Source organism: Oryctolagus cuniculus, chromosome 14 (assembly GCF_051225735.1).
Source record: "Oryctolagus cuniculus isolate XC-2025 breed Fujian yellow rabbit chromosome 14, ASM5122573v1, whole genome shotgun sequence".
Classification (NCBI taxonomy): domain Eukaryota; kingdom Metazoa; phylum Chordata; class Mammalia; order Lagomorpha; family Leporidae; genus Oryctolagus; species Oryctolagus cuniculus.
In genome coordinates, this window is record NC_142880.1 from 18,369,040 (window position 1) to 18,386,544 (window position 17,505).

General features: G+C 46.9%; 1 protein-coding gene across 2 annotated transcripts in view; it reads left to right on the forward strand.

Moving 5' to 3' along the window:
- Window positions 1-17,505, forward strand: part of RHOBTB3 (Rho related BTB domain containing 3) — a 58,642-nt gene that overhangs the window by 10,232 nt on the left and 30,905 nt on the right. Inside the window, exons 4-6 of one of the 2 annotated variants that reach the window (XM_008261963.5) lie at window positions 5,890-6,044; window positions 9,871-9,982; window positions 11,500-11,865. In XM_008261963.5, coding sequence (XP_008260185.3) covers window positions 5,890-6,044; window positions 9,871-9,982; window positions 11,500-11,865 — 633 coding nt within the window. The remainder of the gene's footprint in view (window positions 1-5,889; window positions 6,045-9,870; window positions 9,983-11,499; window positions 11,866-17,505) is intronic. The other variant, XM_051853987.3, reaches the window with a different exon arrangement.

Consider the following 17,505-nt stretch of genomic DNA (forward strand, 5'->3'; position numbering starts at 1 on the left):
GTCTGCACAGCACGTCCATACTCACCCTTTAAAGTCACTGAGTTTTTGGTGGAGCCTTCCCTGATGCCCACGGGGCAGAGTTCGCTTCCTCTCGGTCTGTGGCGGTGGTGGCTTTGTGCACCTGCAGTCTAGTGCTCGCTCTGTCATGCTGAATTGTCGGCAGTCCTGTCAGGATTCAGTGGACAACACATTTCTTTTATCTTTGCCTCTTTATATCCTTCGTGCTTGATGTGTGTTGAGTTCTCAGTGAATATTTTGTTCAGTAAGTGAATGATTTTATGGATGATCTAAGTATGTGGAAAAAAATGGTTTTACTAATGAGATGAAATTAATGTACCTAATAAGGTGCGAATACAAGAAGTCACTACAGAGTGGAATCTGGCTGTTATTCAAGGACCCTTGCCTACTGCACCCACCACGCCCCTCATCCCGAGCAGCTGTGCTGGGTGCCTGTGCCCTGATTCTCTTGCAACTCCTATTAGAATTAGTTCCACACGTGCTGTCGTTTTCATCTCTTTCCGTGTTACACCTGCTTTTGACAAGCTTGACTGTGTGGATGTCTTCATCATACTCGGCTCTGAATACATTGTTGGCCTTGACTAAATATTGAATCTGTCTTTCAAGAAGAGATTTTTTTTTCCCCCAGAATGTGCCGAAAATGGATTCGCAGCCTCCAGCTCCCAAAGACAGACATATCCTATCTTCGAGTTATTTTTGAAGCTGCGATAGAGCCCCCTACATTGCTCAGCTAGCATTTGGGAAAATAACTTCTAACCCTTCAAGCGCTGGTAACATTGTACAGATCACTGCACAGGTTCCCAAAGCTGCAGCTTGCTTTGAAGGAGATGCCGGTCTTATGACTGCCAGAGTTACATTGTGTTTGGTGTTTTACAAATTTCTGAAAGGTAACAGGTGAGGCGAACAGAAGGATTGCAGCTGGTTCATAGGGTCATGGTGACTTCAGGAACCATAAGTTACAGTTACTTGGGGCCCTTTGATCTGATAACATTAGTTTTCTTTTTTCTTTCTTTCTTTCTTTTTTCTTTCTTTTTTATTTTTTGACAGGCAGAGTGGACAGTGAGAGAGACAGAGAGAAAGGTCTTCCTTTTTGCCGTTGGTTCACCCTCCAATGGCCGCCATGGCTGGCGTGCTGCGGCCGGCGCACCGTGCTGATCCGAAGGCAGGAGCCAGGAGCCAGGTGCTTTTCCTGGTCTCCCATGGGGTGCAGGGCCCAAGCACTTGGGCCATCCTCTACTGCATTCCTGGGCCACAGCAGAGAGCTGGCCTGGAAGAGGGGCAACTGGGACAGAATCTGGTGCCCCGACCGGGACTAGAACCAGGTGTGCCGGCGCCGCTAGGTGGAGGATTAGCCTATTGAGCCGCGGCGCCGGCCCTGATAACATTTCTAATAAGAATGTATCGAATCCTGGAACGTTTCTGTTGGTTCTTCTATAGCCAACACAAGTTAGACTTTTACTTAGAGTCTTAGCTTATACGATGGTACTTGGAAAAGTTCATGGTGGTTGGTGTTAGTGTATCCTGGGTTCACATCTCAGCTCTGCTCTGGGTTCCAGCTTCTAGCTAATGCACCCCTCGGGAGGCAGCATGTAATAGCTCAAGTCGCTGCCACCCACGAGGGACACCTGGATTGAGTTCCTGGCTCCTGGCTTTGACCCAGTGCAGCCCAGCTGTTTCAAGCTTTCAGGGGAATGAGCCAGTGGGTGGATACCTGACTGTCCTCTGTGTGTGTGTGTCTCTCTGCCTCTCAGATTTTTACAGGTTCACAGAAAAATTGAATTGAAAGATGTTTATTTTGCTGCAAAAATTCTTGAAATCCATGCATAATTTATTCATGATGAATATTGTGACCTTTTTAGAGCTCATTGATAGGGAAGATCATGCAAATGGTTCAGAAGAGAATCACAACATAACTAACTGGGAACAAAAGCCTATGCCAGAGGTTTTAAGAAACACTGTTTCAGGGGCTGGTGTGGCGGCTGCAGCAGGTTAAGCCACTGCCGGCCACACTGGCATCCCAGATGGGTGTTTGTTCAGGTGTGGGTACCCCACTTCCCATCCAGCTCAGCTCATGTGCCTGGGAAGGTCTGAGTGCTTGTACCCTTGCATGTTGTGGCCAATCGGGTAGTGAGCCAGCTGATGGAACATCTCTCTCCCTGTCTCTCCCTCTCTGTAACTTCGCCTTTCAAATAACTAAACGAATCTTAAAAAGAGAGAAAGAAACACTATTTTAGAGCCCAAAGGAAAGGCAGGTAGCCATGTGGCAAGTGACAGCTCGACGTGCCATACAGCCAAGGCGTGGTTTTCCTTTTCAAGAATGATTGAGAAGCATCTCTTCAGTGATGGGGGACGCACAGGGATCCGCCACGAAATGGAGCTTTCTGGGCACGGTGTCAGGAAGATGCTCCTGGCTCCTGGCCATGGAAACCCATTCAGCTGGCTGCAGCCTGGAATGAGTGCTGTTTCCCTCCCCCCACCCCCATCAAGGGTGTCTGTTAAAAATTATTACATGTCAAGTTCATTTCATTTTTCCCTTGAAATGCTACTGACGTGGCCTGACTTTTGTCCAGACATAAAGTCTCCTACGACAGTCTGCCTACACACCCATTCCATCGGCATAAGGAGGCCTTTGTGAACATAAGCAGGCCTCTGTCTCCAGCAAAGTCAAGGCGCTGTTCACGGAGGGTTTGTCCAGAATGCAACATACTGACCGGTTCCTTTAGGCTGAATTCACATGAGCACTTGCTCTGTTCCAAACCTAAAATGATCTCAGACAACGGAGAGAAAAGCCAGGTTAGAACATAGGGCATTGTGTAGAGAGCCCAGCCTTACTTCCTCTAAACCATGGTTGTCTTTGAAATCAGTGATTTCTTTACTCAAACTAATTTTTTAAGAAAGATTTATTTATTTATTCAAAGCAGAGTTAGAGAAAGAGAGAGAGAGAGAGAGAGAGAGATCTTGCATTCACTGGTTCACTCCCCAAATGGCTGCAGTAGCCAGTGCTGGACCAGGCCAAAGCCAAGAGCCTGTAACTCCATCCAGGTCTCCTACCTGGGTTACAGGGGCCCAAGCACTTAGGCCATCCTCTGCTGTTTTCCCTGGTGCATTAGCAGGGAGCTGGATTGAAAGTGGGAATAACCAGGACTGGAACTGGCATTCATATGGGATGCCAGTGTTGCAGGCGGCAGCTTAACCCGCCGCGCCACCATGCCAGTCCCCAGACTAAATTTTTATCTTATTTTTTGATGTCACTTTTGTCAGGGGGAGTAAGTAGCACATGTCACCCACAGGGAGATTTGGGTGAGTCCATCACTTCTGTGAGCCCCACTTTTCTTCTCTGTAAACTAAGGATGTGAATACCCGGCTTCTAAGCTCCCGCTGGTCCCAGTGAAACCAGAATGACCTAAGGGCTGAGTGTTTGGCACCCAGTGTGGATGTTGCCTGGGACAGACGGCCACATCCCACACGGGAGTGCCTGGGTTTCAGGCCTGACTCTGCTTCTGCTCTCTGCTAATGCACTCCCTGCGAGGCTCAAGTGCGTGGGTCCCTTCTACCCACAAGGGAGACCCAGATGTAGTTCCAAGCTTTTGGCCTTGGCCTGGATGTTGCTGGGAGTAAACCAGCAAATAAATGGAAGATCTCTTTCTCCCTGGCTTTCAAATAAATAAAAATAAAATAAATGGTCTAAGCAGTGTGTATATGTGGGTGTGGGTGTCTTTGCACGCAGTGTGTACATTGTTACTTGCAGAGGGTGCATGTGCACTGCACATCCTTGGAGCACAGCCCGCAGGGACCTCTGTGCGCCCCAGCTGTCTGCAGTTTTTGGGAGGAAGTCTGTGTGTGCTGCCGAAAGAGGCTCCCATGCCCTGTCAGGCTCCTGAACTGGCTCCCTCACTTTCCAGGCCCATGGGCTGCTGACGGCGCATGGCTGAGACCCATCCTGCTGGTGGATGCTGCCTTGCCCACGGTTATTCTCCTATGGGCACAGCCCTCACCTAATTCCTGGTCGCTTTAGGCATGGGATACAAAGGCCCAGCTGCTTGTCTTCAGATGAGGAGCAGCTCTAAGGGCCGGCTGAACTCCGGTCCCTTGGAGGACCAGTTTTGGTCTCCTCTGAGCTGCATCGCAGACCAGATTCCCCTCTTCCCAGTCCCGTATCCCTCAGCCCAGAGAGATGTGTTCCCAAGCTCACCCCCAGGTCATCCCCTGGGCTGCAGCCCACAGCCATGTGAAGTGCTAGTGTGAACTTTACTCTCCTTTGATCTGGCCACCTTTTGAACTGTGATGTGTCTGTTTTGGTTGTGCAATCAAGGCTGGCCCAGGAAGACAAAAGATAGAGCTTTAGGTTCTGAAGGGGGTTGGCTCCTTTATATATCTGAAATATATATCTGGGGAATGTTCTTACAGCCAGGTGATCTACACATGCCCAGACCTGGGACTGTGTGTGTCACGACCATGCATCTTGGGACAGTTCATTTTTTATGTAAATACTTTTTATTCCTTCACTTTAACATTTTTTAATTTTAAAAGGTAAAGAGTGATTAAATTTGGTCTCTGAAATTGAATGCATTAGAGTCTAGTGACTGAAATATCTGATTTAATAAGAATGTATTTCGTAAGAAATTTATAGAGTGGCAGTTTTGCAGCCTTAAAAAACCAGGTCAAGCTCAGGTCAAGGGACCAACATTGTGCTGCAGTGGATTGAGCCACCCACTTGGGATACCTGCCTCCCACGTCGGAGTCCTGGCTGCTCTGTTTCCTATCCACCTTCCCGCTAGTACATCCTGAGTAGGTCCTTGCCACTGATGTGGGAGACCCAGCTGGAGTTCAGGCTCCTGGCTTCAGCCTGGCCCAGCCCTGGCTATTGCAGCTTTTGGGGAGTGAATGGGAGATCTCTCTCTCTCTCTGTCTCTCTGTCTCTGCCTCTATCCTTCCTACTCTACTTTCAGTTAGATCAAAATAGACACACTTTTAAAATCAGATCAAAATGAGGCCCCTATTAAAAGTAGAAGGTTTATTCATTCCTGATGAACATGAGGGGTCTTGAAAAATTTGCATTATCTTTTTTTAATTTGCATTATCTTTTAATAGCATTTTCCATGAGCTGCTTAAAAAGCTTAATGCAAAAATGAAAAAAAGAAGGCGACCCACTGATTTTCAGTTTCTGTGTGGAATCAAGGTGTTAAGCTTATTTTCTTTTCTACCATCTTAGAAACACTGATAGTGGAGAACATCAGTGTTGTATAAAAAGAAAAGCAGGCCTGCCTTGGCAGTGGTTGGTTTAATTCCTGTACTATCTTTGGTGATAGCCATTTGCCTAATCTTAAGAGTCTCCTCTTTTTTTTTTTTTTTTTTTTAAGATTTATTTTATTTACTTGAAAGAATTACAGAGAGAGGTAGAGACAAAAAGAGAGGTCTTCCATCTGCTGGTTCATTCCCCAATTGGCTGCAATGGCTGGAGCTGCACCGATCTGAAACCAGAAGCTTCTTCCGGGTCTCCCACGTAGGTGCAGGGGTCCAAGCACTTGGGCCATCATCCACTGCTATCCCAGGCCATAGCAGAGAGCTGGATCAGAAGAGGAGCAGCCGGGACTAAAACCGGCACCCATATGGGATGCCGGCGCTTCAGGCCAGGGCTTACCCCACTGCACCACAACGCTGGCCCCAAGAGTCTCCTCTTTCCTAAGATGCTGTTTATTCTTCCTGCAGTTAGTGTGTGTTGATGTTGGGACCACCCCGGGAGCGTTGCTGGTTTGCATTGAGTCTCGTGGAGAGTGGTTCTGGCGTGAGCTCTTCATGGGCTGGTTCATGTTCCCACGGTACATTTCTTTCCTGTTTAATTAACCTCAAAGTTCCCCTTCCTTTTCCCAGAAGAATTGCCCTGCACGTGCCCGCTGTGCACCTCAGATCGAGGGAGCTGCGTCAGCACCACCGAAGGCATCCAGCTTGCCAAGGAGCTAGGAGCCACCTACCTCGAGCTGCACAGCCTCGATGACTTCTACATCGGAAAGTACTTCGGAGGAGTGGTGAGTCCTTCCTCAGCCTCTCGGGCTGTTTGCTGTAACAGCGTGGTGAGTCTCAGCTTGACAAGCAGAATGAGAGGAAGCAGCCAAGGGCTTTTCAGAGTAAAATCATCATTGTCTTTTCTCTGCACATGGAAGCTTTTCTGTTCAGTGTAACATTTTGGAATTTGCCATCTGGAGGCATTTTATGGACGTTGGCAATATAAATGTCAGTGGCTCTCATTCACATCAGAAGCATGTTTACCTGCGTACACGTGTGACGTGGGCTTCGTGGGAGTCTAGACAGCTTGAACATGCGTGGCAGCCTGAACCAGCCGGCCCTGACAGTTCTCTTTCTTGGCCATTGCTAGTTGAAAAGAATTTTCCTTCCTCCTGTGCGTGTGCTTTGGCAGGGTGTCCTGTCCTCCTCACCTTGTCATGGCTCACACGGATTCCGAGGACCGGCTGCGTGGAGAGCTGCTTGCTGACGGGGAGCTGGCGTTTGCTTGCCCCATTTGCTTGCTCCGCTGCACTGAGCCGTGCGGTCATCTCGCGGCTCATCTGAGCACAGCGCCTCCAGTGAAACGCTGGGGCTGAGGCCTCGGGGAATACTGTGCACTTGCATCCTTAAGGAGCCCTCTCTCCGAGAAGGGCCTCCTCTCAGCAGACGAGTCTGGAAAACATCCACGAGGGGTTACACCGGAGGCAACACTGCGCTAAGCAGGAGTCCTTGGGAATTCTCTCTCAGTTCCTTTGTTCCTCATTGAGTCTTCTTTCCAATATTCTAGAATATTCATTATGTAAATTCAGGTTGAACTGTTGATGCAACCACAGATGACTAGAAAACTCCTTGTTTCTGGAGTTAGCTAAACTGAGTGTAAAAAGACTAAATATAAATGATACTGATTTTTATCAAATATAAGTGACTTATTCACTCAGTAACATAAAGAAATTATAATAATAATACAGTGTTAAGGAAGGCATACTGGCATCCCTGTTATTACCATTGGAAGAATATTTTTGTTTCATTTATAGTGATAAGCAATGGATAGAAAGAAAGAGGTGAAATACAATCTTCCTGTCAAACAGATTACATTTTAGTGGCTTAAAAAACCTTAATTTGGGCCTGGCGCTGTGGCTCATTTGGTTAATCCTCCGCCTGCGGCGCCGGCATCCCATATAGGTGATGGGTTCTAGTCCCGGTTGCTCCTCTTCCAGTCCAGCTCTCTGCTGTGGCCCGGGAGTGCAGTGGAAGATGGCCCAGGTGCTTGGGCCCCTGTACCCGCATGGGAGACCAGGAGGAAGCACCTGGCTCCTGGCTTTGGATCAGTGCATCGCACTGGCTGTAGCAGCCATTTGGGGGGTGAACCAACGGAAGGAAGACCTTTCTCTCTGTCTGTAACTCTACCTGTCACATAAATAAATAAATAAATCTTTTTTTTTTTTTTTTTTTTTTTGACAGGCAGAGTGGACAGTGAGAGAGAGAGACAGAGAGAAAGGTCTTCCTTTGCCGTTGGTTCACCCTCCAATGGCCGCCGCGGCCGGCGCGCTGCGGCTGGCACACCGCGCTGATCCGATGGCAGGAGCCAGGAGCCAGGTGCTTTTCCTGGTCTCCCATGGGGTGCAGGGCCCAAGCACCTGGGCCATCCTCCACTGCACTCCCTGGCCACAGCAGAGGGCTGGCCTGGAAGAGGGGCAACCGGGACAGAATCCGGTGCCCCAGCCGGGACTAGAACCCGGTGTGCCGGCGCCGCAAGGCGGAGGATTAGCCTAGTGAGCCACGGCGCCGGCCCAAATAAATAAATCTTTAAAAACAACCTTAATTTGGTCAAGAACTATGCATTTCCCTGTAATTCCTGGGGAGCTGGGAAAGCGATGGGTTGATTTCATTGCTTCGATGCCTTCATGAATTCCTTTGGGAGCAGTGGGCCCTTGCTGCCCATCGTGAGACCCTGAACCTGACGGCTGATGCTTAGCACTGTTCTTCCCAACTGTGACTCCCACATTCTCTTCTCTCTTCCCTCCTGCATCTCTGTCTGGCTAACACCTGAGGTTGCACTTAGGGTTAGAAGCATGGTGAGAATTGAGCTGGTCAAGCTTGAGAGGCAGATGTAGTAGGTTCTTTTTTTGTAAACTCCAGACTTGCTGAGAATATGAACACGAGATCTGTTTTCCAACTGAAATCTTGAGCGAGGAAAGAATCATGGTATTAGCAGTCCTGTGGATGGAGATGATCATATTGCAGTGAAAGGAACCCGTGAAATCTTGTGAGCCAGGGATGGATGGAGAACTGGGCAGTACTCCTTCTAACAGCAGGACTGGGTAAGGGGACACCTGCCCTTGGGCTTCAGACAGCCCCTTCAGGCCCTCGGCCAGCTGCACCCCTCCCCACAGCTCGCAAGTCCATGGAGCCACAAGAGAGTATTCCCAGCTGGAGGTGCTACCTCTCCCTTGTAGACCAGCTCTGTCCGGTATGGTACCACCAGCACATGTGACTGTTGATGTTTGCATTAATTAAAGCAAAGCAAAGGTCTGTTCCTTTAGATGATAGTTATGTTTCAGGGGCTCTGCAGCTACAGGTGACTGGTGCCCACTCTGTTGAATAGCGTGCACATTACTGAACATTTGCATCAATGCAGAAAGTTCTGCATGCTCCCAAACCAGGATTCTCTGGCCTGTGCAGGCCCTGTGCTGGGTCTGTCCTCTTAAAGGTGGGCCACATTGCTGTGTGTGCATCGCTAGGCCTGAGAGGTGGCCCAGGGGAGGCTGTTTATGGAGGACAGTAGAGTAGGGGGTGGACAGAGCTCCTGGTGGGATGGAGCAGGCGGCCTTGGGGCCCAGGAGTTCAGGGCCAGCTCTGCCTGTGTTGCATGAAACACTGGGGAGTCTGAGAATTGAAACCTAAATCTTCCCAGCCAGGTCTTTCTCAAAGCAGGAGTAGAGAATACTTTGTATCTAACAGTTTGTTCTCTTGATATAATGTTTAAATACCTGGGTATGTGGTAGTGGGATGCCCTTTGGACTTTAGCTCCCAGGCCTGGGGTTATGTACATATATGTGGATAAGACTTTTCTTTTGTAAAGTCAAGGACACATTTCAGAGAAACTTGTTCAAGAGGAAAAAGGGAAGTTTCCTAACTGATAAGAACATCTGTACACATTGAGACAGATCTGCTTCTGCCTTGAATTTTTTACTGTTATTAACTGCTGTGGTTGTCCAGTGAAAAAAAATTGAGTTATATAACTGTAGTGCATGGTTTTCTTTATTTCTTTTCTTTCCCTTTTTTTTTTTTTTTTTAAGATTTATTTATTTGAAAGGCAGAATTAGAGAGAGGTAGGTAAGGGAGTGAGTGAGAACTTCCCCAAATGGTTGCAATGGGTAGAGCAAGGCCAGGCTGAAGCCAGATGCCCAGAACTCCATTCAGGTCTTCCACCTGGGTGGCAGGGGCCCAAGCACTTGGGTCATCTGCTGCTGCTTTCCTAGGCCCATCAGCAGGGAGCTGGATTGTAAGTGGAGCAACTGAAACCCCATCTGGCACTCATGGGATGCTAGTGTTGCAGGCTTTGGCTTAACCTGCTGTGCTCCAATGCCAGCCTTGTGAGTAGTGTTCTTGATTATCCAAGAGAACAAACAGTTCCTTATTCAAAGGATTGGTAGTTTATGGGTGTTTAGATAAGGCACAATCTGTTCCACTGGGTATTTTTAATTAAAAAAACTATTTACATGTGCTTGATAATGCACACATAGAGATGGTACTGACATAAAAAACACGGTGTATGAGGTGTGGGGTGCAGTAGTCATGTCAGATACTTGTGTTGTACCTTTAATTAAAGTTTGGTTTCTGTTTTAGTTGGAGTATTTTATGATTCAAGCCTTGAATCAGAAGACAAGTGAAAAAATGAAGAAAAGAAAAATGAGCAGCTCCTTTCACGGAATTAGACCACCTCAGCTTGAACAACCAGGTGCATTTATTAGCCAGTGTCTAGACATTCATGTGTGTGTGTTACAAATCTTTTCTCACATCTCTCAGGACAATTCTCATACTGGAGCCTGCTTAGGACCCCCCTGGCATTCTGATTCAGTTCATCTGGGATGGGGCTTGGAATATACTTCTTAACTAAACTTGCAGGGGATGCTGAAGCAGACGGGACTTGGACCACAGTTTGAGACTTAAGTCTCTTAGCAGCTTGGGCTCCTGGTGTGTTCTGAATTAAAGCCCAAGATGTAACTCCAAGTGTAATGCATGAACCCTAGTCAGAAACTGGGTCAGTGAATATCTAGAAGTTGTCCATGGGGTAAAATTGGTAAAACTGTCAGATGGTCTAGAAATTGGGTGGTATTTTAGAATTACTGTTATTTTTTTTTTTTATGTCTGGTATGGTACTGTGATTGTCCTTTTTCTTAGGTGAAATTGAAAGCATTTAGGTCTGAAGTGTCCTGAGGACTGCAGCTTAAATAGTTTAGCTGTATGTGTGTTTATTTATATCAGTGATAAGGCAAAAATGACAAAATGTTAATAGTTGCAGAATCTAAGTGAAGGCTGTATATGTATTCATTATATTATTCTTTCAGCTTTTTTAAAATCTAAAAATGTTCTTAATACAAGGTTAGAGGAAAATAAGGTTATAAAATAATAAAATTACAGACCTTTCAGCATTTGGGGTCATAGCTTTATAATAATCTCAGAATAGTACTCTTGGATCAATTTGTTCTGAATATTTAAAAAGTAGGCACTTGGTAAAGTTTTGTTGAATGAATCAGTGAATATGAATAAAAAGAGAATTTACTTAGAGGTTATTTCCAGGCTTAAAAAATGCAGATACATACAGATCATTTGACAGATACTGGCATTTGACAGATAGCCTGTGTGGTGAGGGCCTGGACCCTGGGTACTCTGAATGGAGCAAGAGCTAACTGCTCTTTATCGCTTATCAAATCGGTAAAAAATAAGATGAGAAAAATGTCTGAAATGATGGGGTCCACGGCTGGGAAGCTGCAACTGGCGCTCAGTGTCTGAACCACTGCAAACCCAGAGGGCTGCCCGGCGGCGGCAGCCTTTTAGCAAGGCTTCTTCAGGCCGCAGGCAGCACGTTGAGCCCTTGAATCAGGCGAGAAGCAAAGAAAGACGACTAGCAGAATAGTGGCGTCAGAGTTCGGAGGGATATTTTGTTTGGGGCCACGCGATATGGAGCGGTGTCATTTGACAGCTCGTTACGTCATTCGTAGGCTTTCCACGGGCGGTACAGCAGGTGCATGACAGAGTTCATGTGTGCCCGTGCTAGGAGCTGTTATTCCCTGAATAGCATACATTTGTTCCATTAGATTGCGCCGTGCAAGACTGCTGTTTGTATGGGTCAGAAATGGTCAGCTATTGGCCAGCCTCATATTTGTTAAAATTATTGTTTTGTCGGATTGAACGTCAACCCGGGTCCGCAGACCTAGAGGAGTTTCCCGACTGCCTTCTCTCTTTGGCAAACAGAGAAAATGCCGGTGCTGAAGGCGGAAGCGTCGCATTACAACGCGGACCTGAACAGCCTGCTGTTGTGCTGCCAGTGTGTGGACGTGGTGTTCTTCCACCCGGACCTGCAGGGCGTCGTGGAGGCGCACAAGATCGTGCTGTGCGCCGTGAGCCACGTCTTCATGCTGCTCTTCAACGTCAAGAGCCCCACCGACATCCAGGACGCCAGCATCGTGCGCACCACGCAGGACCTCTTCGCCATCAGCCGCGACACCGCCTTGGTGGGCGGCAGCGCCCAGCCGTCAGGCAACCCGCCGCTGCGCGTTGTCGTGAAGGACGCCCTCTTCTGCGCATGCCTCGCTGACATCCTGCGCTTCATTTACTCAGGTACCTGGCGGGGAGGCTGCCGGAAGTGCCGGAAGTGACGCGCTCTGCCCAGGAATTGGCCCACGCCGGCTTCCTTACAGTTTTCCTGCCCCGGCGTTTGTTTATTTTATTTCTGTATTTTTTATTTCTATCACGCTCATCATCTCCTAAAACCCATTCAGCACCAACCCTCCCTGCCCTGGCAATCACCTTTCTGCTTCCTGTCTCTGCGATCGCGACTGAGAAGCGCGTATAGAGCGGAGCCCTCGGGGGTTTGTGTGTGTTTGTGTGTGACTGTGGCACGACGGCATCCAGGTGCCTCCAGGTCGCAGCAGCGGTCAGAAGTGCGTTCCCTACAGCCCTAGTATGCCCGCACCCCCTCTTGTTTAGCCGCTGCCCCACTGATGGGCACTCGGGTTGCTCCCGCGAGCTGTGGGGAATAATGCCGCCGTGGCCCTGGATGGAAGAGGGTCTCTCGGGAAGACCTGTGTCTTTAATTCTTACCTGGTACGTACCCAGAAGTGGCTTTTCTGGATCGTCCGGTGATCCTGTTTTTAAGTAGTGAAGGAACTGCCGCGCCGTTTTCCGTAGTTCCCAGCATTTTCCGTTCCTGCCACTGTCTGCGGACCCTGGCCATCGCCTGTTGTCTCCTGGTCCTGGCTGGCCGCCGCCGCAGTGGGCGTGCGGTAGGGTCTCCTGGTTCTGGTGTACCTCTGCCCTGAGACCGGTGGTTCCTGTGTTACCGTTCCTGCCGCCACCATTCTCGCTTCTGCCGCCCTGATGTAGACTCGGTAACCAACCGCAGAGAAAACGGATTTGCACAGTATTTGTCTTTTTTGTGACTGTCTTAATTTCCACCGAGTGTGATGTCTTTAAGGTCCTTCCAAGCTGTAGCATATGTACTTTTCTACAGATAAGTCTACTTGTCAAAAAGTAATCTGTTACTGACCAGGCACGTTAGTATTTATTTTAAAGATTTGTTTATTTGTTCGTTTATTTATTTATTTATAGAAATGTGCCCCAGAGGGGTCCCGGTGCCTTGGAAGGCTACTATTTCTTTTCTTTTCTTTTAAGATTTATTTATTTGAAAGTCAGAGTTACACAGAGGGGGAGGGGGAGGGGGAGGGGGAGAGGGAGGTCTTCCACCTGCTGGTTCATTCCTCAATTGGCTGCAACAGCCAGAGCTGCTCTGATCCGAAGCCGGGGCCAGGAGCTTCTTCCGGGTCTCCCATGTGGGTGCAGGGGCCCAAGGACTTGGGGCATCTTCTGCTTTCCCAGGCCATAGCAGAGAGCTGGATAGGAAGAGGAGCAGCTGGGATTAGAACCGGCGCCCATATGGGATGCCGGCACTTCAGGCCAGGGTGTTAACTCACTGGGCCACAGCACTGGCCCCAAGTATTTTGTTTTTAAAATACAAAATACAAGAGTTTATTTCTCCAGTTTAAAGTTTTCAGAGGTACAGAAGAATCAAGTGTCTACACCTTAAAGATCTGGCATGCATTTTTCTGTTTGATTCTCCTAGGTTTTGGAAGGGATTGAGAGTAGAAATTGAACTCATGGGGCTGGTGCTGTGGCTCACTTGGTTAATCCTCCACCTGTGGCGCTGGCATCTCATATGGGCTCCAGGTTCTGGTCCTGGTTGGGGCTCTGGGTTCTGGTCCCGGTTGCTCCTCTTCCAGTCCAACTCTCTGCTGTGGCCCAGGAAGGCAGTGGAGGATGGCCCAATTGTTTGGGCCCTGCACCCACATGGGAGACCAGGAGGAGGCACCTGGCTCCTGGCTTCAGATTGGCACGGCTCTGGCTGTGGTGGCCATCTGGGGAGTGAACTAATGGAAGGAAGACCTTTCTCTCTCTTTCTCTCTCTCTCTCTTTCTCTCACTGTCTAACTCTGCCTGTCAAATAGAAAAGAAAAGAAAGAAGTTGAACTCGTTTTGGACACTAGGAAATAATACCTAAAGGTGGTTGATATCTCATCAACTTTGGTTATGATTATTTGAACTTTACTTTTTTTCCCTTAATATACCCTTTTTTTTTTTAAGATTTAACTCATCAAATATTTTTCTTTTTGTCCTTTAAAAAACCCAGTAGAAGCTACATTCTAAAGAATAGATGTTTTGTCTAAGTCTTTTAACAAGTAAATCAAGGGTCTCATACCTAAGTGTTCCATTTGAGAATGGAGTAGGGTGGATATAAAATTATTTGTAAGTAAACATCTAAATATAAGTTTTCTGAGGACCTGTCTCTTTAAATTTCTCTGTTCACTCTGAATCAGGAAAAAGAAAATTAAAGGAGAAAAGGGTAAGGTCACTCCTCTGGAATGTGGGGAAAAATTTGCCATCTGGTTTTAGATCAGAATTTAGAATACATAAGGTGTTTACAAAGGATCACAAATAAAGAAAAAAGTATCATTTCACAAAGGGAAGGAAATTTTGAGTAACCCTCATTTAAATGGTTGGTTTTAAAAACAAGATATGACTTTTTTCATTTGGGTTATGATTATGTAATTTTATAAATTAAAATTGTGATTGTGACAAGTACAGTTGCAGATGAAGATTAAACGGATGGAGCCATCTATCAATACATTGGAATAGAGCAGGATATGAATGTCTTTCGAGCAGTATCAGATTGAATACAGAAAAGCTTGTCAGAAGTCACGGACTCCGGGGAAGGGGCCTACAGGGGGAGGGGGAACTGTCTCTTTTCTTTCCCCCTGTTTTCCCTCTGCATGCATTCATTTTTCAGTTTAAAAAAATCATTCCCCAGGCCAGAGCCAGGCAGGTTCAGTCCATGGGAGCATGTCCATTTATTTCACTGCTGTCATGTTAAGAAGGATATAGCTGACTTCAGGGTATTTATGTTCCTTTGAAAGTGCTCAGTGGATAATGTGGGGAACTCAGTGAATAATTCAGATAATCTCAAAAGGTAAAGGCAAACAGAACTTCGCAAACAGATCATTGAAAACATTTCTTTTGCATGTAAACACGTTAGTGTATTCGAAATGGGTCTGGCATTTTGAGCACAGAGGGGTGTGTATTTGGCACGGTGGGAAGAAGACTGTTGGGACATCTGCAGACCAATTGAGAGGACCTGGAGTTGAGTCCTGGCTCTGCTCCCCCGATTCTGACTTTTTGCTACTGCACACCCTGGGAGGCAGTGGTCATGGCTCAGCTGCTTGGGTCCCGGTGACCCACTTAGGAAACCTAAATTGAGTTCCTACTCCTGGCTTTGGCCTGGCCCAGCGCTGACTGTTGTAGACATTTGGGGGATGAACCAATCAGTGGATGAAGGATCTCTGTCTGTGTCTCTCTGCTTTTCAAACAATAATACTAAAAGAAGTTCTTGGAAAATAGAATTAAAGTATGAATTTCTTTTGAAAAGAAAATGTCTATTTGCTGAAGTGTTTCTTCTCTAGTCTTTGTGAATAAGTTGCTCTTTTGAAAAATACATGCATTTTTAAACCTGTTCTTTTCTCAGACTTCAATAAAGGGTCTAGGCTTGAGGATTTTTTCTGTGAACATTTGAAAGCCTTTGAACAGGACATAGGTATGAAGCCACCATTACACAATGCCCCACCCCATGGGTTGTGTTAGGGCCCCTTACAGATGGGGGCCCTGTGTGTGCTCGCCCTCTGGCCTCCCCCAAGCTGGTCAGCTCTGCCTGTTTGCTCTGAGCAACCTTTCTTTTTAAAAATGAAATTGTTATAAAAAATGTCTTAATCCTCTTAAAATAACACACTTTTTTGTTGACCTTTAGGATTTTGAAATTTTGTATCGATAAGGATACTTTGAAAAAAATCTGTGGAAAATAGAATTGAAAGATCAGTTTGTTTTGGTGCAAACCCATTTTGAAAACCATGCATAGTGTCTTCGTATTATGTACTTTTCATGAACTTTTTGGAAACCCCTTGTTTACATGGATTTCAAACATTGTTTTTGCACCCAAATAAACTTACTTTTTGATTCCAGTTTCCATTATTTTTTTTGTTGTTGTTAAATTGGAGAAGCAGGAGATACAGGGAGCTCCCATCTGCTGGTTCATTCCCCAGATCCCAGCAATAGTACAGTCTGGGCTGAAGCTGGGAGCTTGGAACTCAAACCAGATCTCCCATGTGGGTGGCAGGAACCCACCTGCTTGAACCATCATTGCAGTATCCCAAGGTGCATCAGGAAGAAGCTGGTATCAGAGGGCAAAGTCAAGACTCCACCCCAGAGACAGGTATGCGATGTGGCATCCCAGCTGTTAGGCCAAATGCATGCCCCTCCATGAACTTTATTTTTTTTTTAAGAGATTTATTTATTTGAAAAATAGAACCACACAGACAGAGACTAGAGATCTTCCATCTGCTGGTTCATTCCCCAGATGGCTGCAATGGCCAGGGCTGGACCAGGCCCAAGCCAGGAGCTAGGAGCTTCCTCCAGTTCTCTCACATGGGAGCAGAGGCTGGGAGCCGAGGCCCAAGGACTTGGGCCATCTGCTGCTGCTTTCCTAGGCACATTAGCAGGGAGCTGGATTGGAAGTGGAGCAGCCAGGACTCAAGCAGAATGCTGGTGTTGCAGGTGGTGGCCTCACAGGTTCCCCCACTACATTGACCCCTCCATGTACTTTTTGAAGCATCCTTGTATCACCATGGACGTTGAGTCCTATCTTTAGGAGGAGCTTGTTTCATAGCTAGGTTAGCATTTTCACTTGCAGTTAAGGCTTCCGTTCATTTTCCTACACAGATTTTTGAACAGGTAGATCTGTTGTGTGTGTGTGTTAATTTTCTATTGGATAACAATGAACACTGAGTAATATGTATCTAATTAATGACTAACCCAACAGCAAAAGGAATCTAAAAAGCCAGTCCAGCAGTTTTCCCGGGCTTAGATGGGATACAATGGTAACATTCTTAGAATATTTGATACAGTCTTAGGGTTGCAAATTCCTGAGTCACATGATCTCAGATGGTTTTAGCTGAAATATTTGTAGGAGCTTCAAGAATTTCCCTTTGAGCTCTTCCTGCCACAGATGGCCTTTAGAATTTCACATCACTTACTGAAGAGCCGCCAGAGTAGATGAATGCGTGCAAATGAGCTTTCATCTTCAGTTTGCATAGAGTTTTCCAGTTCTTGGAATCATTCTGTAGCATGCTCTTTTCTATACTGCATAAAAACACAGCCTGCCAGACAGAAGTGTTCTCTGCATCTCTAGGAGCCAGAGAAAGATAGATAGGTGCTTTGAAGAGTTATCCCAAGAAAATCCTCGTAACACAGGGTGAATAAATTCTAGAGAGCTTGTCATACAGCGTTGTGCCTGTTAACCATGCTATGTGTGTGCAGTCACATTGTCTAAGAGTATAGATAGCAAGGTAAATGTTTTTATCACTCGGACAAAAAAACAGGGAAATCACAGCTAACACACTATTTTATTAGGAGCTAAAGATGACAAAGATGACTTGACCAGCATTTCTAATTGTGGAAACAGCCCAATCCTTAGTGTGCCGGTAAGAGTGGGCCTTGGTCAGCGCTGTGGCTCACTAGGTTAATCCTCCGCCTGTGGCACTGGTACCCCGGGTTCTAGTCCCGGTCAGGGTGCTGGATTCTGTGCCAGTTGCCCCTCTTCCTGTCCAGCTCTCTGCTGTGGCCCAGGAGTGCAGTGGAGGATGGCCCAAGTGCTTGGGCC